The sequence below is a fragment of the Mobula hypostoma genome, chromosome 14, assembly GCF_963921235.1.
Source record: "Mobula hypostoma chromosome 14, sMobHyp1.1, whole genome shotgun sequence".
Taxonomy (NCBI): Eukaryota; Metazoa; Chordata; class Chondrichthyes; order Myliobatiformes; family Myliobatidae; genus Mobula; species Mobula hypostoma.
The window spans coordinates 51,057,941-51,081,071 of NC_086110.1; the positions used below are offsets into that span (position 1 = coordinate 51,057,941).

At 40.6% G+C, this 23,131-nt stretch overlaps 1 protein-coding gene across 5 annotated transcripts in view; it reads left to right on the top strand.

Moving 5' to 3' along the window:
• vps9d1 (VPS9 domain containing 1) overlaps nt 1-23,131 on the top strand; it is an 88,012-nt gene that overhangs the window by 20,052 nt on the left and 44,829 nt on the right. For all 5 annotated transcript variants that reach the window (XR_010020322.1, XR_010020323.1, XM_063067113.1 and 2 more), the window contains exons 6-9: nt 16,623-16,685; nt 18,120-18,172; nt 21,790-21,877; nt 22,307-22,392. Coding sequence is in view for 3 of the 5 variants with exons in the window: in XM_063067113.1 (XP_062923183.1) it covers nt 16,623-16,685; nt 18,120-18,172; nt 21,790-21,877; nt 22,307-22,392 (290 nt within the window). In the remaining 2 variants the exon portion in view is untranslated. The remainder of the gene's footprint in view (nt 1-16,622; nt 16,686-18,119; nt 18,173-21,789; nt 21,878-22,306; nt 22,393-23,131) is intronic.

The following is a 23,131-nucleotide window of genomic DNA, read 5'->3' on the forward strand; positions in this document are numbered from 1 at the left end:
TTCTTATCAATGCCTTTAAGTGCCCTTGGATTTTCTGAATGGTATACTAGTAGAGGCTTAAGGACAGCATCACCAGTGGCGTTAATAATAGGCATTAGGGTAAACCTGTCCTTTGATGCCTTGTGTCCCTTAGCCTGCTTTTCTTCTATCGAAATGTCTTGCTCGGCAATTTTTTCCAATAACTTGCAGTTTCATCACGGTTAAACACTTGCTATACGAATAACCACCTTCTGTAATTATTTTCTTCAGTTCTGCTGGGAACTTTTCGGCAGCTTCAGTATCAGCCGAAGCACGCTCTCTGGTAAACGTTAAACTATGACGCTGCCCTCGCCTCAGAAATGGATCAAACCACCCATGACTACCTTTAAATTCCACTTTCACAACATTTTCATTACCATTGTCTAGTGCCTTCTGTTTCAGCTTATTAAAAAGACTGATTTCTCCTTAAGTATAAGATAACTTAATGGAACACCATGCTTTGTACACCCATCAATCCACTCAAGCAATAGACTTTCCATTTTATCCATTACTGGATACCGAGTAAAAGAGACCACTTTGCTACGAGCAGAACCAAAAGTAACATCGGCAGCTTTCAAGATTCTTTCTCTCTGCGTGTAAATAGTGTGAGTGGTGGATGCAGGCAAGTTCAACGCACGGACAATGTCCTTACTTCGTTCACCACGATCAAACGGCTTAATTGTCTTAGGCTTTTCCGATACCTTAGAACCCACCTTGCTAACGGATGCACAAAATAAGTCGAGATAAAGCACAGATGCTTACATACACGTGTTTGAGCTATGGCGGCTAGGATGCAGTTCCGGGGGAGGAGCTTGGCTGCTCGTAGTGCATGCTACCTTTTTTCGTAAAAGCAAAAACGCTCTTCGGTTAGCGAAAACAGGTAACTAATGTAGGTCTTAAAGCAAACATTTGGAAAACAGGGGTGACCTGTACTTTGGGTATGGATCATTGGGTAGCTGTTTGTCATCTAGTTTGTGTCATGTGTGACGCCAAGCAGAGTTACCAGACGGATGATGCTAATGAGAGAGATAACGGAAGACTGGAGAAACATTCAAAATGCTAATGAAAGAGAAGGGAGAGATTAACGAGAAAGAAACACAATTCAGATATTGACAGACCGGTTGCTTTGAACCTGAACTGTTTGAAGTTTGATGGACAGGTGATACCCCAGCAGGGGGATAAAAGGAGCAGGTTTGCTAAGGCACGAGACACGCCACGAGACCCCTGGAAAGAGCAGTGTGCCCCCACAAGTTGGTGGGAGTGTGGAGGGTCGGTTCGCGGGAACCGATCAGAGGCTCACAGGGTGTAAAGGTACGATCGGTGGGAACCTGGGGTATGTGTCCGCCCTTGCCTGGGTGCCGGGTTCACCGCGGAAGAACGATCGTATCCGGGACGGAGGGGTCACAGTCGGTGACCGCAGCGGGATTAGAAGACATCAAAAGGTCTGCCCGAAACCAACTGCGAAGACATCAAAAGGTCTGCCTGAATCCAAATGCATCTCCTACTCCCTCTCTCTCTCTCTCTAACGGTACAACGACAGCGATTACTTCGAACTGCACTAAACTGAACTGAACTCTGCTTCACTTAAGACTGATCATTTTACCCCTAGACTGCGATAGATCTTGATTGATTCCTATTACCCTATTTCTGTGTATATGTGTGTATTATCATTGCTAATCTTACATTTATATCCTCACGGTTAGAGTACTGTATTAATTATTTCTTTTATAAAACTTAATTAGTTCCCAGTAATCGCAGACTCTAACGAGCGTTCCAGTTCTCCTGGTTTGGCAACCCGGTTATGGGGTACGTAACATAAGATACTAAGTTTAAGTTTGATACTAAGTTTAAGTTGTCCAGTTGAAATACGGAAGTTACTGTTTTGTTGACATTCATATTTAGGTACCACTTTGAGAAGTGGTTGGATTGGGAGTTGATTTCTTGGGTAAGGTTTTTTTCAATGGATTCAACATTGTTCATTTGGAAGGCCCAGTCATTAGCATATCCAAGTTTAGCAGATTTGGTTTTAGAGAGGTTACTGAGGTACAGATTGAACAAGGTTGGAACCAGAACACATCCTTGGGGGATGCCATTGCAGAATTTCATAATGCGACTGGTTTCACTTCCTAGGCACTGGTGAAGAGGGAACAGGTGCCTGTCATCCTGTGGAGGAGACGTAGGATCTTTTTACATGGGATGATTCGGGCTAGTTTTAACGTTAAGCCTTGGTCCCAAACAGTGTCATATGCAGCGGATAAATCGATAAAAATTGCTCCAGTTTTCTTTTAAGAGTTCAAAGCTTGATTCGATGTAGATGTGAGTGCAAGAACTTGTTCATTGGTATTGGGGTGTTGTCTGAAGCCAGCTTGTTCGATCGGTATGTAAGGATCTATCAGAGGTAATATTCCAGATAAAATAAAAAGCTCAAAAAGTTTGTAGATAGAGCAGAGGAGAGAAATTGGGTGGTAACTTGCTGGATCATCTACAGGCTTTCCTGGTTTAACTATTGCAATGAGTTTGGCATGTTTCCAGGTGTCAAGGTATTTTCCTTTTGTTATAACATCAGTGAAAGCTCTAGTTAGCCACTTGATACTCTCTTCTGCAAGATGTTTCAGCATTTCTGGATAGATACCTTCGATGCCGGCAGCTTCTGCTAATTTAATGCATTGCAAGGCGGATTTTACTTCACCTGGTGTTATTGGAAATGTAAGTGTGTCATCATCTTCTGACGTGCTGTTGTAAAATTTTTGGTATTTGTGACTGACTTGAGTTTCGAATTTATGATTAAGAGTGTGCATTTCTCTTTGATGTGCTTTGCTACCATCTGCACTGACTTGATAATTGGTTTGTTACTTTGGTGCTGTGTTGGGGTCTAATTTTTTGAGGAGGGTCCATGCTGATTTGCTGGAGTGAGTGAAGTCCATGTTTTCGACAGTTTCCATCCTTCTACAGGTGTCCCCTGCTTTTCAAACGTTCACTTTACGAAACCTCACTGTTATGAAAGACCTACATTAGTACCCTGTTTTGGCTTTCAGAAGGTGTTTTCACTATGACGAAAAAAAAACTCAGCACGCGATAAAAAATCAGTGCGCAATAAAAGGCAGCACGCCCCGAGCAGCCGCTCTCCCCCGGATTCGGAACTGCTTTGCTTTAACACGTGCCTGTGAGCAGCCGTTTGCAAGATGAGTTCTAAGGTGTCGGAAAAGCCTGAAAGAGCTCATAAGGATGTTACACTTAGCGTAAAACTAGACATAATTAAGCATTTCGATCGTGGTGAAGAAAGTAAGGACAACGTGAGTTGGCTTGTGGAAGCTGACGAACATGATGTTGAAGAGGTTTCGGCATCCCATCACCAAGAACTGACAGATGAAGAGCTGATGCAATTGGAAGAAAAAAGGATAACAATGGAAACCGAATGAGTAATGATAAAGTATGACTTTAATTTTGAAAGGGTATGTCGGTTTAGGGGATATTTGCAGGATGGTTTGAGTCCTTATTAAAGAACTGTGTGATAGAAAAATGCGCGAGGCTCAGCAGTCAAGCAAGCCTTCCGCATCAGCCACAGCAGACGACGAACCCCGACCTTCAACATCGAGGCGTGCAGAGATAGAAGAAGATGAACTGCCTGCTCTAATGGAAACAGGCGACGAGATGACACCCCAGTGTCCCACCACCCCAACCCCCAGGCCGCGGACAGATACCGATTCGCAGAGAATGCAAAGGTAGCCGGGAGGCACACAGCACATCTTTAAGAAAAAAGCCAAAATAAACATGCTAATTAGTTAGGTGCCGCCGACACGTAATTGTCGGCCCAGATCAGAGACGACGCAATCGGAAATCGGCACTGATCTGCGTCGACAATTACGGGCGGCACCTAATTAATTAGCATGTTTGTTTCGGCTTTTTTCTTAAAGATGTGCTGTGTACCTTCCGGCTACCGCTGGACCCCTGCGTTCTTCACGGCAATATATCGCTCAGCAGCCCGGAGGGTGGGGGCCACTGCACCACCCAAACTTCGACAAATCTGACACACCATCATCACTGTGCTCGGTGCTGTCTTCCCGATTCCCGTAAGTGATACTACACTGTACATACATTATTTCTACTTTATATCGGCTGTGTATTTTTACGTGTTATTTGGTCTGATTTGACAGCTTCATAGCTTAAAGGTTACTGGAGAGCGCTTGCATGTGTTTCTACCAAGAGTGCTTGCGTGAGATTTTCTGCCGACGGCGCTTGCGTGCGATTTTTGCTATGGAGAGCAGTGCAGTAATGATTGTGGAAAAGTATTTCTACTTTATATAGGCTGTGTATTTATCATATCATTCCTGCTTTTACTATATGTTACTGTTATTTTAGGTTTTATGTGTTGTTTGGCATGATTTGGTAGGTTATTTTTGGGTCTGCGAACGCTCACAAAATTTTCCCATATAAATAAATGGTAATTGCTTCTTCGCTTTACGACGTTTCGGCTTATGAACCGTTTCATAGGAACGCTCTATCTTCGGGTGGCGGGAGAAACCTGTATTACATCTGGCGTTGTGGAGCGATTTGAGGAGATCGTTAGCTATAGTTGTGTCACCTGTTACTTTAAACTCTTGAAATAGTTCTTCACTTTCTTTAGACCAACAAGGAATGTATTCTTGTTAATGACCTCTCAGTCTTGCCTCTTTCATGCATTTTAGCACGAGTCTACGAAATCGGTGGTGTGTGGTATTCTTCTACACGATTTAGTGACTTACGTGGTGAATTTTTCCCAGTTTGCTTTTCTGAAGTTACTTCTAGATTTTGGGATTGAGAGATGAGTGGGTATTTGGGATCCAACCGTTATTTACACAGGTCAGTGCTGACAATGAGGAAAATCACCAAGGCTTTCTCGAGTAGCTGGTAGGGGTTCAAGTTGGCTATTTGTTGCTACAATACAGAGGTCTGGTATGAAATTTTGTTGTCATTCAACTGTGAAGACTATCCCTTTATCATTAGGATCATATAATAGTTGAAGATTGTTATTAATGCCCAATAACTGATTGCTTCTCCGGCTGTGTTGTTTTCTGGGTATCCCCAATCTGTATGATGACTGTTGAAGTCGCCAAAGACTGTTGCTGGGTGTTTGATTTTTGGTAACAGTGGGTTTGGCAATTCCTCATTTGGAGTTTTATAGACATTTACTAGAGTTAGATTGGCACCTGTTTGAATAATAGTGTTGTGGATATTGTTATCTGGTGTGACATTACAACTAGTAACAGAAATGGAAGTAAATGAGTTTTTAGCATAAATGGCTGCCCCATATTTCTTGTGGAACACACCTGTCTCTGTTACATCCTGGTATCCTATCTCCAGATCGAGCGGAAATCTCAGTAACATGAATTTCTTGAAGGGCAACTTAAATCAATGTGACATCATTGTCAGAATTTTTGAGAAGTATTCGCATTTCGTCATTCACATGTCTTCAGCACGAAGTGATAATATTTTGATCTGAGTTTCCAGTTATCTTGGTGCTGGTTTGCTGTTAGAAAAGTTACCTTTGGGTGTTGAGCTTGTCTGATATCTCATCTGGCATCTTGTCCACAGCCATTCTAACATGGGTGGCCCTGAATTGGTATCACCTGATAGAGTCCTTAAGGTGCACAAGCCTCCACAGAATGTCAGAGTGTTGATCCAGGTTGTAAAGGTGTACTTCAGTAATAGAAGCCTTTGTCAACCTTATCTGAACCTGTCATTACATTAAATGCAAATATTCCAGCCAGTCTATCACTGTCATAATGTTAAGTAAATAGCATGTAATGACAAGATAGTTGCCTTTAACATGATTTGTAGTTTGCCTGTTGTCATGGTGTGCTTGCTTTATAAAAAGCCTATCTGATGAAAATCAAACTAAAGCTTAAAAGATGAGCTTTCTGTCTTGTTGAGGCATGCAATTTGTTTTCTGCTATTTTAATATGCCATTCTACTTGAGTGTTTGCGTGAAGATAGGGAGAGAACCAGAGAGTCAAAAGAAGTAAAGTCTTTCATCTCCAGGTTAGAATTTGAGTGTTTGAATTTCTTACCTTAACCAAAATAGAACAAAAACTAAATGGATGTTGCTGCAAGCTTTCCAAGTTGGTGAATAAAATAAGTTATATTCTTGTAATTACGTCCGCAGAATTCAGGTAACTTGTAAGAGTAAGTTAACTGTAAACCATGAAATACTGGCAACTTGAGTTAGTCTAGCTTTTGAAGTGTGCTATTTATGTTGCCAAAAGACCCATGTATGTACACTCAGTGACCACTTTATTAGGTTCACCTGTACACCTGCCTCATCAAAGCAAACATCTAATCAACTAATCACATGGCAGACAGAGTCAAAAGGTTTAGTTTTGGAATAATTGTTGGTGCCAGATGGGTTGGTTTAACTACAGTGTCTTGAAAAAGTATTTAGCCCCCAACCCTTTGTTCACAAAAATGAGTATTACAGACAGGGATTTTGATCAATTTAACTGAGAATTTTTATTTGTGAATCACATGCTCCTGTTTTCACAAAAACAGGGAAAATTATAAAGTATAAAAAACTAAAAATTCAACAACTGTGATGTCAGCAATTCATAACTATTCATCCCCTTTTGCTCAGTTCTTAGTTGAGCCACCTCTCACAGCTATTACAGCCAGTAGTCTTTTTGGATAAGTCTCTATTAGCTTTGAAAAATGTGATGGAGCAAGATTTGCCCATTTCTGCATGCAAAATTGCTCAAGCTGTGCCAGGTTTGGTCAGGAGTGGGAGTGGACGGCAACCTCGAGGTCTTGCCAGAGATGTTTGATCAGGTTAAGGTTAAGACGCTGGGCTAATCAAGGATGTCAATTTTCTTCATTTGAAGCCACTCCATCTGGTAATGTGCTTTGTGTTGTCCTGCAGAAAAACAAACTCCCTTCCCAGTTTAAGCTTTCTGGCAGAGACTAGCAGATTTCTATCCAGGATCTCTCTGTATTTCAACCTGACCAGATTTCGAGTCCCTGCTATTGAAAAGCATTCCCATTGACTGATGCTATCTCCACCATACTTTACAGAAGGGGTGGTGTTACCCTGCTGATGCACAGTATTAGATTTGAGCCATATGTACCCAGACATCCCACCCTGCAAAAACTCATTTCAGGGAGGTAGCACCCCCGCCCCCTGCAACCCTATATCTTTCACCCCCCCCCACCCCGTCGACCTCCAAGGGTGTACGTAATACTTTGTTTAGTGATTTTGTCCAATCTGTAAACCAAGTTGGGTATATGCAGCAAATGTGACATTAAAATATGTACTTAGATTATCATGTTTATTCTGTTACAACTTTAAGCAAGTCTACAGGGAGTTTGGCCTCATCACGTAGGTGGTGGTGTTAAACGCAACGGGAATATAGGTGATAAGTCAACTATAAGTCACTTGTAAGTGGCTAATACACTCAATTTCGTTTCTGAAGGGGTTTATCTAACGAATTTAATACTAAATACACAGCGCATATTTTCCTCGCATGAATGTAGTGATAAGTCAATTATAACAGTGGTCCCAAACCTCCGGGCCGCGAAGAATGCAGCGGTACAGCGGTAGCCAGAATGCACCCAGCACACCTTTAAGAAAAAAGCTGAAATAAACAAGCTGATTGATTAGGTGCTGCCCGGCACGTAAATGTTGGCCCAGATCAGAGGCGATTGCTGATTGCGTCGTCTCTGATCTGGGACGACATTTATGTGCCGGGCAGCACCTAATCAATTGGCTTGTTTATTTCGGCCTTTTTCTTAAAGATGTGCTGGGTGCGTTCCGGTCACCGCTGTATTCTTCACGGCCCGGAGGTTGGGGACCACTGAATTATAAGTCACTTATAAGTCAATAGCATCATAGCATTTTAAGTAATGTTTGGATATTAAACACACAGCGCATATTTTCCTCGTATGAACATAAAAAACCATTGCAACACACCAATATTGCTGAATCAGTGGGAGCCCTGGGCTTGTTTTCCTGCAACAACGCGGTCCCATCGAGGGGTGATGGGAGACAGCGATACTCGAAGGGGGTTCCTTATGTCCAGTCTATTCCGCAACTTAGTATTCATTGCAGAAAACTCCGCTTCGCAGGAATATGTTGGAAATGGAAGCAACGTTTTCAGTGCTTTCGTGGCTATCTCAGGATATTCAGCCTTGACTTTGATCCAGAATACCGGCAGAGATGTTATGTCAAACATACTTTTCAGCCCACCGTCATTTGCAAGCTCGAGGAGTAGATCTTTTTCCTGCACTGACATGGATGATTCACCGGGGATATTCACAAATGGGTCATGGACCCATTCCTTTGCACGTCTTGGGTCACTGATGACGTTGCGTGCGTTAAAATTCAACAGTGCGTGACAGGGAATGAGGAAAGGTGCAGCTGACTCATATCGTTTCATATCGCCAAATCATATTGTTTCCTCGGTGGTTGGGGACCACTCTCAGCGCGAAGAGAGACCAATCAGGATGCTCGCTCTCCCTGTCCCTCTCCCTCTCAAAAAACTCTATTTCCGAGATATTGTATATAATTTCTGGGCATCAGGGAGCCACGATCGATATGTGGGAGACTCCGGGAACTTCCGGGAGAGGTGGGATGTCTGTGTACCCCTCAAAAAATGCATATCCTTGCCCATAAAGACTTTGGAAATCGTCATGTAGATGATACTATAATATGTTTAAGAAGATCTTGTAGTCAGATGAGACTTAAGTGGAACAACTTGCAGTACTTCTGGTATAAATCTGCACATCTACCAGACAACACTCTATCCCTACTGTAAATTATAGAAGAAGTTGTATCACACTGTAGGGATCCCTTTAAACAGAAGGGACTGCAAATTTGGTCAGGATTGATGGGAAAATGAATGCTTCTAACCACAGCGAGACCCTGGATAAAAACCTGTTGGCCTCTGCCAAAAAGGCTAAACTGGGAAGGAAGTCTGTCTTTCAACAGGACAGTGACCCAAGGTACACTGCCAGAACAAACGTGGAGTGGCTTCTGATGAAGAAAATTGATGTTCTTGAGTGCCCTGAAGCTAATAGAGACATCCAAAAAGACTATTGGATATAATAATTCCAAGAGGTGATTCAACTAATTACTGATCGGGTGGCGGGGGGGGTGGGGGTGATGTGTAGTGAATACTTTTGAACTGCTGACATTTGAGTTTTTAGTTTAAAATTTGCCCTGTTTTTTGAGCTCTACTGTGAAACAAAGGGACATGTGATTCACAAATAATAATTCTCGGTTAAAATGATCAAAAATCTCTGATCGTAATACTCATTTATGTGAACAAAGGGTTGAGGGCTGTGCACTTTTTCAAAGTGCTTTTTCACTTTTTCGAAAACTGCTGATCTCCTGTGATTTTCATGCGCAACAGTCTCTTGAGTTTGCAAAGAATGGCGCTATAACAAAAAAACCCAGAGATCACTTTGTTAATGAGAGGGGTCAGAGGAGAATGGTCATACTGATTCAGGCTGACAGGAAGATGGCAGTAACTCAAATAACCACACTTTACAACAGTGGTGTGAACGCACAGCACATTGAACCTTGCAGTGGATGGGCTACAACCGCAGAAGACCATGAACCTACCTCCTGTACCTAATAAAGTGGCTACCGTGAGTGTTTTGTAAATTGCTTTGTGTGGATTGTGACATGAAGAGCAGTGCCATCAAATTAATTTATGTTTAGAAGCATGTGTGAAATGGCTTTATCCTCCCTTGGGACTGAAAAAATAATTAACCTCTTGAATCTGTTGTGATTCTGCCATCTCTTTTGAAGTGGTAGTTCAAAGCAACTCATACAGAGTCTTTGCTTCAACTATGCTACTTGCCAAGAGGGCCATGCCCTAGTGAGTTCACGACCTCAGTGTGCATTGTGTTTATCTGCCACTAATATTTGTCTAAGGCTTTTGAAATGTTTCTTGCTATTAAAAAAGCAATAGTCAGGAATATTCATTCTTATGATCTTTCTGTGGTTAATCCATTTTTATTGCCTTTTTAATTTAAGTGGAGTTATCTGGCTTTAATGAAGAAACTAACATGTAAAATTACATCATTATTTTACACTTTTACATGGCCTTGTTTTGAAATATATTTTGGAATTCAAATGTTAAATGTTAAAATAGCTTGTCTTAATTTGTGATTTGTGAATTTGTTTGTCTTAATTTGTGAAAGTGATTTGAAATCATTTGTCCATGTGTAGTATTGACAAACAAACCAAAGATCCATAATGGCTTCTTAACTGGCATTTGATCTTGCTTTGTCAGCAATGTTCCCATTATTTCTCAGTTCTGATGAAGGGTCCCAGATGTGAAATGTTAAATGTTTCTTTTTCTGTAAATGTTGACTGATCTTATAAGTGTTTCGTACATTTTCTAATTTCATTTCATTTTTCCAGCATCTGCATATACACGTTTGTACTTCCATATTGATCAATGGTTAACATACCATTTATAAAAGTGAATTAAAATTATTTCAGTACTTTTATAACCTCAGGGTTGACATATATCAGATTATCTGTTCCAATCCTGTTTTTTTTGGGGGTGGATTTGTCTGATTCAGTGGATTCCAGTTAACTGGAACACTTCGGGACCAGTACATCTTGGCTCAATTAAGTGCCCCAGTTAACCGAAGGTTCATGGAAATGGTTAGGAAGAAAAATAAAAAAAGACAAACCAAGTAATAAAATAAATATTTAAATATTTTTTAAAAAACGAATTAGAAACTTAGCAATGCTACTGCAGTACAGGTGTCCCCCGCTTTTCGAACGTTCGCTTTACGAAACCTCACTGTTACGAAATACCTACATTAGTACCCTGTTTTCACTTTCAGAAGGTGTTTTCACTGTTACAAAAAAAAATCAGCGCGGGAAAAAAAATCAGCGTGCGATTAAAAAGCAGCGCGCGCTCCGAGCAGCCGCTGTCCCCTGGATTCGGAACAGCTTTCTCGCCGGCATTGCTGAAACACGTGCCTGTGAGCAGCCATTTGCAAGATGAGTTCTAAGGTGTCGGAAAAGCCTGAAAGAGCTCATAAGGATGTTACACTTAGCGTAAAACTAGATATAATTAAGCATTTTGATCGTGGTGAATGAAGTAAGGACAACGTGAGTTTGGCTTGTGGAAGCTGACGAAGATGATGTTGAAGAGGTTTTGGCATCCTATGACCAAGAACTGATAGATGAAGAGCTGATGCAATTGTAAGAGGAAAGGATAACAATCGAAACGGAATGCAGTAGCGAAACGAACGTGAAGCAACTGCGTGAGATTTTCGCTGCAATGTTAAAGTACGACTTTAATTTTGAAAGGGTACATCGGTTTAGGGGATACTTGCAGGATGGTTTGAGTGCTTACAAGGAACTGTATGATAGAAAAATGCGTGAGGCTCAGCAGTCAAGCAAGCCTTCCACATCAGCCACAACAGTCGACGAACCTTGACCTTCGACATCAAAGCGGATAGTCATAGGAGAAGATGAGCTGCCTGCTCTAATGGAAACAGACGACACCCCAGTGTCCCACCATCCCAACACCCAGGCCACGGACAGATACCGATTCGCAGAGAATGCAGCAGTATCCGGGAGGCATACAGCGCATCTTTAAGAAAAAAGCCGAAATAAACATGCTAATTAATTACGTGTCAGGTGGCTTCGCGGATCGGTATCGGTCGGTGGCCCAGAGGGTGGGGGCCACTGCACCAGCCAAACTCCGACAACTTAGCCTAACACACCATCATCAGTGCACTCCGCACTTTCCCAATTCCGGTAAGTAATATTACACTGTACATACATTATTTCTACTTTATATCAGCTGTGTATTTTTACGTGTTATTTGGTATGATTTGGCAGCTTCATAGCTTAGGTTACTGGAGAGAGTGTTTTTGCCAACTGCCCTTGTGTGAGATTTTCTGCCGAGAGCACTTGCGTGAGATTTTCACTTTGGAGAACAGTGCCGGCAATGATTATGGAAAAGTATTTCTACTTTATATAGGCTGCGTATTTATCATATCGTTCCTGCTTTTACTATATGTTACTGTTATTTTAGGTTTTATGTGTTATTTGGCATGATTTGGTAGGTTATTTTTGGGTCTGCGAACGCTCACAAAATTTTCCCATATAAATAAATGGTAATTGCTTCTTCACTTTACGACATTTCGGCTTACGAACCGTTTCATAGGACCGCTCTACCTTCGGATGGCGGAGGAAACCTGTACTATCAAATTAGTATTACTTCCTAATACTGTACTTAACAATGGAGGAATTCTACTGCATTGTGTTCTGACTGTAAATGAATAAAATCAGTGCAGACACGTCATACAATGCTGTCGATAAGTGAATTCACCAAAACATTTAAGCTGATTGTTGATTCTTTCAAATTCTTTGTAGTTTCTAACTTGAAGTAGTAAAATCATTTTATTTTCACTCCTAGATACTTCTGACAACTCTAAGCAAAAATGCTTGAAACCTCAGAGAGCAAAACAGTTCTGAATTGTCTTATTGCTTATCTCTCACTAACTATCAGTGACAAAAGTCAGTGTGTTTTGAAGACAAACACACGCAAATGACATGATTTAAATCATTTACTCATTTCTGCATAACTCGACATGGTTTTATCCCTTCTTGATCAATCCCTTACTACCTATGTTCGTGACACTTCTCACGCTGAGAAACTTTTCGATGATTTTAAGTTCCCTGGCCCCCACCACTTTATTTTCACTATAGATGTCCAGTCCCTATATATTTTCACCCCCCAACAGGAAGGTCTCAAAGCTCTCCGCTTCTTTTTGGATTCCAGACCTAACCAGTTCCCCTCTACCACCACTCTGCTCCGTCTAGCGGAATTAGTCCTTACTCTTAATAATTTCTCCTTTGGCTCCTCCCACTTCCTCCAAACTAAAGGTGTAGCCATGGGCACCCGTATGGGTCCTAGCTATGCCTGCCTTTTTGTTGGCTTTGTGGAACAGTCTATGTTCCAAACCTATTCTGGTATCTGTCCCCCACTTTTCCTTCGCTACATCAACAACTGCATTGGCGCTGCTTCCTGCACACTTGCTGAGCTCATTGACTTCATTACCTTTGCCTCCAACTTTCACCTTGCCCTCAAGTTTACCTGGTCCATTTCCGACACCTCCTTCCCCTTTCTAGATCTTTCTGTCTCTATCTCTGGAGACAGCTTGTCTACTGATGTCTACTATAAGGCTACTGACTTTCACAGCTATCTGGACTATTCCTCTTCTCACCCCACCTCTTGCAAAAATGCCATCCCCTTCTCACAATTCCTCCGTCTCCGCCGCATCTGCTCTCAGGATGAGGCTTTTCATTCCAGGACAGGGGAGGTGTCCTCCTTTTTTAAAGAAAGGTGCTTCCCTTCCTCCACCATCGACTCTGCTCTCCAATGCATCTCCCCCATTTCACACACATCTGCTCTCACTCCATCCTCCCACCACCCCACTAGGAATAGGGTTCCCCTTGTCCTCACCTACTACCCACCAGCCTCCGGGTCCAACATATAATTCTCCGTAACTTCCGCCACCTCCAACGGGATCCCACCACTAAGCACATCTTTCCTTCCCCTCACCCCTGCTTTCTGCAGGGATTGCTCCCTACGCGACTCCCTTGTCCATTCGTCCCCCCATCCCTCCCCACCGATCTCCCTCCTGGCACTTTGTAAGCGGAACAAGTGCTACACATGCCCTTACACTTCCTCCCTCACCACCATTCAGGGCCCCAGACAGTCCTTCCAGGTGAGGCAACACCACCTGTGAGTCGGCTGGGGTGATATACTGCGTCCGGTGGTCCCGATGTGGCCTTCTATATATTGGCGAGACCCGACGCAGACTGGGAGATTGTTTCGCTGAACACCTACGCTCTGTCCTCCAGAGAAAGCAGGATCTCCCAGTGGCCACACATTTTAATTCCACGTCCCGTTCCCATTCTGATGTGTCTATCCACGGCCTCCTCTACTGTAAAGATGAAGCCACACTCAGGTTGGAGGAACAACACCTTATATTCTGTCTGGGTAGCCTCCAACCTGATGGCGTGAACATTGACTTCTCAAACTTCCGCTAATGCCCCATCTCCCCCTTGTACCCCATCCGTTACTTATTTATATACACACAGTCTTTTTCGCACTCTCCTTTTTCTCCCTCTGTCCCTCTCACTATACCCCTTGCCCATCCTCTGGGTTTTTCCCCCCTCCCCCTTCTCTTTCTTTCTCCCTCGGCCTCCTATCCCATGATCCTCTCATATCCCTTTTGCCAATCACCTGTCCAGCTCTTGGCTCCATCCCTCCCCCTCCTGTCTTCGCCTATCATTTTGGATCTCCCCCTCCCCCTCCCACTTTCAAATCTCTTACTAGCTCTTCTTTCAGTTAGTCCTGATGAAGGGGTCTCGGCCCGAAACATCAACTGTACCTCCTAGAGATGCTGCCTGGCCTGCTGCGTTCACCAGCAACTTTGATGTGTGTTCCTCGTGATTTAAATACTGTTTGCTCGAAGCATGGTGTTGTGTCTAACGGCGACACAAGAGCACATGACTGACACTAATTAGAAACTATTCGGCACCAGTTTCTTGCCCAAACTGAGTGGCATAATGTCCCAAATAAACAAAGGGGATCCCAGTTATTTTCTCAATTAGTTTTTGTTTGAGAGTTGGCCCAAATAAGTGGTTGCCTCAATTATCCGATAGCCCAATGAACCAGAATCCACTGTATTTTCGAAGTATATTAAAGAAATTGGCATATTGCTCTCCTCTTTGGCTATTGAATGAGTTGCAGAGGTTTTCTAATGATTAAAACGGGTATTTAACTCATGGAATCTATAAATTACCAATTAGCAGAAGAGACCTTTAGATATTATTCACTGTCAGTGTGCTGAAAAAGGATTAGCAAACCACATGATCCTGTTTGTTGACAGAGCAAGATCTCGTTACAATACTGCGACTTCTACTTAGTACTTCATTTCATCATCTATCTTAGCTTGCCGTGACAAAGAAAAAATTTTGGTTGACTTAACAAATGCTGCCCAAATGTCTGTTTTTGTTCCATCTTCACATTTCTCTGACCAATGAGAGATGTTAAAATAGTCTTTCAGGTACAGTAAGATTGATAATAATTTGGTTGTTTAGCTGTTTGCTAGTCTGCCAATTTTGGTTATTGTTAACAACTGGAACAGTTTTTATCAGATAGCTTGTTTTTTTCAGATTTGCATTGTATGAATCTGTCGCATTTTGATATTTTCTGAAATTTGAACTCGTGACTTAATAATATGATGCAAGTGGATTGTCGGTTTAAAACCATCTTAATGCATAATTCCTGAACGAAACAGCTTTTTAGACTTTGATTACTGTCAGATGTCAGTACTGATTAATTTTATTGAATTTTGTTATGGATAGTTGTGTTACTCTTTGAAATGAGGAATGGAGAAATGAAAGTTAGTCTATGAAACTTGAGAGCTTTCTTGTTCTTGGTGGTGGATATGGACGATGGAGATGACCAGTGAAGCATTGCAATGAGCTGTCAATATCTTTAAACATTATTCTGCTGTACAGTAAAACATTAGAAAAGGACTTGGTCAGATTATCTCTCTAAACTCTTTAAGACCCTAGATTTTAACCTTGACTAATCTCTTTAAACAAGACTAGAACCTGCAATGCTGGTAAGCAGAAATTGTATTGGACTGCTATTGATTTTTACTTCCCTTAACATAGAAATTTACCTGCACTGAATTGGAGTTGGTGTTTGTGGTTAAATGCTCCTTCAACAGTAATGACGGAAACAGTATTTTACATGTTTCATTTTTGAAAAACAGCATAATTAGCAAAGCTTTTTTTTATTTCTAAGAGTCTGTTACTCCTAAGATAATGTTGAACCATCTTTTCCATCAACAATAGTTCATGTCACAATAGTAATCCTAAAATGATTTAAATGGGGAGTTGCATTAATTAATAGATTTCATTACCTATACATCACCTTAAGGTGTCCTGCTATAGTCTTAAAATATCAAATTCTTTGTTTCTATGTGTTCTTTTGACTGTGTTGAAGCACATATTCATCATTTAAAAAATTCCTGTCTACCTTGCTGTAATCCTGCAAAAAATAACTTTCTGTGTAAAAATGTCTGCTTTTTTTTGCCCAGCCTCAGTCCTTTGATTCATAGTATTGCCTGCAATTTTTATCCTCACTTAAATTTATTAGGCATTCTGAATTTATGTAAAACTATTGAAGTGCTACAAGGCTTTTAAGGCGAGTTTTAAAAATAATGAATTATCAAAAGAAAGACTATTCTGTCATGCTATCCTTAGAAGTGGATTTCCATCCTTTTGAACTCCCAAGCTAAAAGTCAGAATAAGAAAAATGAAATAATTTATCTGTAGCAGTAACTTAGATATCAAATTGAAAGACTTTTTTTCAGAAAATGGTTTATTTTTAGAGCAGTATATGAAATAAAAGTGTAAAGAAATCAGTATAACTGAAGCCTTCAAACAAAGGAATATAGAGTGCAGCTGCCTCATGACATCCTCATGATACAGTTGCATTTCACTTTTAACTTTGTTTGAATAACAGCGTCAACATGTTGTTTAATAGTTTTCTTGACAAAATCTGTTCTTTTTTCAGACTTTATCTCTTCAGCGGCAGATGATGGAAAACCTGATCATTGGACAGGCCAGACAGGCAGCAGTATCCTTTTATTGGATTGATTCTCTCCAGGGAAAACAATTGCTGAAGATATTTTGGATTGGTCTGTTTAGTTTTGTTTGATGTGTAGTATAATTCTTACTTACAGTATTACTTATAATTTCATTCTAAGGAAATTGACCTTTGCATTTGATTAGATTTTAAAAAGTAGCATAATTAATATTTTTTTTAATTTTGTGATTAGTTTCTGTTACATTGAAGAACTTAAATGAAGTAAGAATTATTTGAAGATGTCACCAATCTTCATTTAGGAAGAACTTTTGAAGATTGAATCATATTAGCCCATTAATATATTTTCATGTTTTATGTTTAATATCTATTCATAGTCACTGATCTTTGGGTGTGTACCTACTTCTTTGCCATCAAATTCTGTCTGTTTCAAAATATCTCCATTTTAACATTTTAACATTGGAAAAATCTTAATCTCTTACTGTAGTATCTTGTTCTCTCGCCATACGCTTCCTTGGACATTGATGTTAACTATTCACAATCTTGTCATTCTACTTATTAAGAGGGCCATTATTTAACAAATTGAAAATTCATGTACACATTCATTTGGATGTAATTGAAAACTCTTTCAGTGATGTGCAATGAATTCTATTATATTTAATAGGTCAATGTACAAACATAGATTTTATTAAGTCTTGGATCCCTCTTTGAAAGTGCTAAACTATTGGAAAAATGAGAATTTGATCAGTTATGTAAAATATTCCATTCCGTTCTCAACTTCTGCTTTTAAGATGAAAGAAATATCATTTCCCATCCTGAATGGATAAACTGGTACTTTAGGTGATTGAACAGAAGAAAATAGGTAATTTTGAACATTAACTTTTGTTAATGCCCCACCTCCCCTTTGTACCCCATCCCTTACTTACTTATTTATTTATTTCTTTTCTTTTCCCTTGTTTTCCTCTTTTTTTTCTCCCCCTATCCCTCTCACTATAACTCCTTGCCCATCCTCTGGGCTTCCCCCCCCCCCCCGCTTCCTCCCTAGGTCTCCCATCCCATGATCCTCTCCCTTCTCCAGCCTCGTATCCCTTTTGCCAATCAACTTTCCAGCTCTTAGCTCCACCCCTTTCCCTCTTGTTTCCTCCTATCATTTCGGATCTCCCCCTCCCCTTCCCACTTTCAAATCTCTTACTCTCTCTTCTTTCGGTTAGTCCTGACAAAGGGTCTTGGCCCGAAATGTTGACTGTACCTCTTCCTATAGATGCTGCCTGGCCTGCTGCGTTCACCAGCATCTTTTGTGTGTGTTGCTTGAATTTCCAGCATCTGCAGATTTTCTTGTGTTTGCATTTTAAAATAGGTAATTGTTTATTTTCATTTACTGTATGTAAATTCATATATTCGAGAAATTTTCTGACAGTTCTAAACCCATAGAAAGTGAGTAAATATCCATAACAAAGATTCATATAGCTGCAAAGAAAGATGGAAGAACGAAGGCTGAGACTTCAGGAAGAAGCAAACAGGTAATCAGTAAAGCCTTAAATAGGATTACTTATTTCCATTCCCTCCCCCCCCCCACCGCCACTTGTGCTTGCTCAAGTGATGTCTGTATTCCTTCATTCTTTCATTTTAGACTAGAAAATCAGGGAGATCACAGTTCTGCCTGGAAAGATGACTTAGGCCACATTCCAAAAGGGGAACGTTGAGCCACGACTGTGGGGATAGTTCTTTGTTGTTTGAAGTAGTGACACTTCCTTCCAACAGAGCTTTTGCTTAACCTCTTGTATAGAAGGAGACATGTCCATGAATACAGAATTATCTCATTACCAGATTGGAGTCTCATCCAAGATACTGTGGTCATTCTCAAGCTTTAGATAAGTTTCTTCACTCCTTGCTACTGGTACCCTTCCACTCATCGCCCCCATTGCTGTCTTGAATCCATAAGACATATGAGCAGAATTAGGCCTATCGAATCTTCTCCACCGTTCCATTAACTCTCTCAGCTCTATTCTCCTGCTTTCTCCCTGTAATCAAGAAACTATCCACCTCCATAAGAGGTTTAAATACAGTCCCTTCCGGCCCAATGAGCTGCTGCCCAGTTGCACCCATGAGACCAATTAACCGACTAACTCCTACGTCTTTGGAATGTGGGAGGAAACCGTAGCAGCTGAGGAGACCCACGTGGTCACGTGGAGAATGTACAATTCCTAACAGACAACGGTGGGAATTGAACCTGGGTCACTGGCACTGTAATAATATTAGTAAAGACATCCATTAGTCTTGCGAGACCATGGATCTGCACCCGGAAAGCCTTCACTCTCCAGGGCACAGGCCTGGGCAAGGTTGTATGGAAGACCAGCAGTTGCCCATGCTGCAAGTCTCCCCTCTCCACGACACCAATGTTGTCCAAGGGAAGGGCATTAGGACCCACACAGCTTGGCACCAGTGTCGTCGCAGAGCAATGTGTGATTAAGTGCCTTGCTCAAGGACACAACACGTTCCCTCGGCTGGGGCTGGAACTCATGACCTTCAGGTCACTAGTCCAATGCCTTAACCACTTGTTACAGTAACCTTTATGCTACTGTGCCATCTGATAAATAAACTCGCTGATTTTGACAAATCTCTATGTATGGAGCACCAACCATTAATTGGTTTTATTTAAGTGAGACTGCTTCATATAATTAATTCTGCTACATCAGTTATGTAAAATATTCCTTCTAGCTGCCATCTGCTCAATTTCTGCTTAATGGCCGTAGGCAAATGTTTTAACTTTTTTTCCGTTGAGTTCCAGCAATCCCAGTTATTTTGTTAATGATCTCTGTTATTTCTGGCTATACATACTCATCAAAAAACCATTTCAGTGTATCAAATCAGAACTTCGCTGGTGGTTCACTGATGAAGCTACTATTAAATGCTATTAAAGTATAAAGTAAGCAGCAACATCTAGCGACCGCATATGTAATGTAAACCTTGGAATCTAGGAAAGATGAAGGGTCTCGGCATGAACCGTCAACTATGTACTCTTTTCCATAAATGCTGCCTGGCCTGCTGAGTTCCTCCAACATTTTGTGTGTGTTGGTTGGATTTCCAGCACCTGCAGATTTTCTCTTGTTTGTGTCTAAGCTAGGGAGTTGCTATCTATTTTATTTTGAGCCTAAAGCTGCGCTTTAAGTGAATTTTATTAAGAGACTCATGCTATAAGGAGAAGCTAGACAAAGTTGGGCCATTTTCTATGGAGAGGCTGAGGGTGAAGGGAGATGTAGAGGTTTATAAGTTGATGAGGGGACACAGCCTCAGAATAGAAGGGTCCCCTTTTAGAATGGAGATGAGAAAGAATTTCTTTAGCTAGAGAGTGGCGAATCTGTGGAATTGTTTGCCATAGGCAGCTGTGGAGGCCAAGTCATTCAGTATATTTAAGGCAGAGGTTGATAGATTCTTGATTGGTCAGGGCATGCAGGGATATGAGGAGAAAGTAAGAGATTGGAGCTGAGAGGAAAATTGGATCAGCCATGATGAAATGTTGGAGCAGACTCAATGGGCCAAATGGCCTAATTCTGCTTATGGTCGTATAGATACAGTAGACAACTGGTACCTTTTAGCAGAGGCAAAATGACTAATACTAGAGGACATAAACTGAGGGGTGAGAAGGAGTAAGTTCAAAGGAGATGCAGGCCAAGTTTTTTTTTACATACAAGAGTGGTAGGTGCCTGAATGTGTTCTCGAGGTTGTATCGGAGGCAAGTGCAATAGGGATGTTCAAGAAGTTCTTAAGTAGAATGAATATGCAAAGAATTGAGGGATATGTACATTGTATAGGCAAAAAGGATTAGTTTAATTAGCCAGTTAATTAGTTTGCCACAACACCAAGGATTGAAGGACCTGTTTCTGTGCTGTCCTGTTCTATATTCTGCTCAAACACATACAGCACTGTAATGCTGCTGTACTAATATACAGCATGTCCGTCCAAACTAACCAAAAAAGCTTGGGGCTTGTGCACTCTATCATTGGATGTAATTATGCTAAGCAAGCTCTCTAGTACTGGAAATTGCCAGGCCAAATTGTATGATCCTAATTGGTTCTTTGCAATATTCCTATAGCCATGCCATTTTTTTCCAGCTCCATCGTCAACTCAAGCCCCACATCTCAATGTCATGGATATCCAAGCAGTGCAGTCCATTTGGGTATCTAGAGCTGAAGCAATAGATCTAGGCATTGCCCCAGATTATGTTATTGGCCATTTGATAGCTCTTCAATTAGAGACTTAAAAATAGTTGAATTTGAATAATTAATTAAAACAAAGTTATCGGAAGTATATTTTTAAATGAAATAACTCTACTTAGGAATAGACTAAAATTAAAGACAGCATTTACAAACATTACAATTTTTTTTAAACAGAAAGAAACAAGCTTCAGGCATGAAGTGACTATAGCCCTCTAGCTCAAACCTGTGAGAGTACTGGGAACAGTATCAAGAACAGAAGGCCAGATCTGTTGGCATCTGAACTCCAGCATCTACCTGATTACATGTGTAGACATGAAACTGAGAAATTGCTGACGTTGCACTGTTGGCTGGCGGTTCTCCATAGAACTGCTGGCTGACTTTCAGCGCTATCCAGACCAACGTTTTCAAGTGCTGGCTCTCACGACACAAATTAACCTTGGGGAATTTCCTTTTCCTTTTCTCTGTCTGAACCCTTTCTTCCTTTCTCTTATTATACTTCTGGTGACTGATTTGTTATTTGGTTAAGTATTTTGGTTCAAACCACCTTGCATTAATGATCCTTATACCTTTTTGGTAACAGTGATATACTGCTACTTTTCTATTTCACACAAACCCCAGTTTTCTGGTTTCCTGGTGAAAATGTACATCACAGTACATTTTGTGAAAAAATTCTGAAGAAACATGTCCATACAAGTGTAAATGTAACATATTGGTTGTTTGCCATGGATGACACTTAATGGTTTGGTGATCTTTAAAGCTTATACACCAGCATTGCATTTGTTTTAATTAAGTGATTTCCCCTCTGTGATAAGACTTTAGCTTAGTTAAGTTGAATATAATCTTTTACAAAGAGTCATCATATTGTGTGCAAAGCAGAAAATAGATGGATATTAACACAAATGCTCTAATGTGCTTTTAAGGAGGTTTTCAAACAGTGCCATACTGACCCCTGAGGAGGAGGAGCAGAGAAATGTATATGCAAGCATTTTAGAGTTCGAGCAGGACCACGTAAGTCTCAGAAGAAGAACAATTGACAGTGGCTAAATGCACTGTTATAAAATAAGTGTTGATGATTCATGTCTCCTATAACAAAACAAAAATAGTAATTCAATATATGAGAATCACAAGAATGTTCCTTGTTTGGTATCGCTCTTATAAGATAACATTTTGTACATTTATCAGTTCAGCAATCTGTGTATAATCATCAAGTTGGTCTTGTTTAAACATGCGGAGTTGTAGACCTTAGGAAGCTAAATATTTGATTTTAATCAAGACTTGGATTACTTAGTTGACATCACATACTAATTGGATTAAGGGATCTTTTCCCCATTTATAACCAATCATAATGTTAATGTTAACAGCAATAGTTGTGTTTTAAACTATCCACAACATTGACAAATGTATTGAAGTAATTGTTCATCTTTTTCTTATATTTAGGAGTGGCCTAAACAATGGAAAATGCAATTGAAATCACAACCTAATGATCTTGCACTGGTGGCTGGCCTTGTATCCCAAATACTGAGGTATTGTTTTTTTACCCCTCTGTGACAAGTAGCACAAGTATTGCAAACCAATAGTCATGATTTTCTTAATAACTAACACATGATTATGACAGTCACTTCTTTAATTTGCAAGTTTGCTAGAAGCAGGGATAATCAGGGTCTTAGCAATTTGCCTTGTAGTTCTGTGGTTGTTCTTCAGTTTTCCAAAGAGAAATGCTCTAATATCTCAGTGAATCATGTTACACCTATGAAGGAAAATTAACTCTCACCATCAGTTACACAACCTCAATGCAGAATTTAAACAGCTGTGCAGTAAGAAAAAAATAAAGCTTTTGAACTGTTTTGTTTTGAGATTGATCACTGAAGGGAAAACTACAAAAAAAGGTTAAATCCAGGAAAATATAGTTATTTCCTATTTCATTACAGTATTTTTAATTTGTAAAATAGGAAATTTGTGGTAAATCACTGTTTTCAAACACATTTTCAAGGATATGCCACAAGGTACAACATACAAATGTTGATGCTGCAGGTTCATTCCTTCAGCTAATTTGAAGATAACAATTTAGTCTTCCTCTTTTCAATCCCTGCGTCCATGCATACCCCAACCCCCTACTCACACACATGCACAAATACACACACACTTACCAGACATTTGATTCTCCAAGATTTCAAAGAACAGTTTGAGACTGGAGTACATAATCTACTGATAGAATGCGGTCAAATTAATGCTTACAGGGGAAGAGTGCAGGCAGAAGGGTGT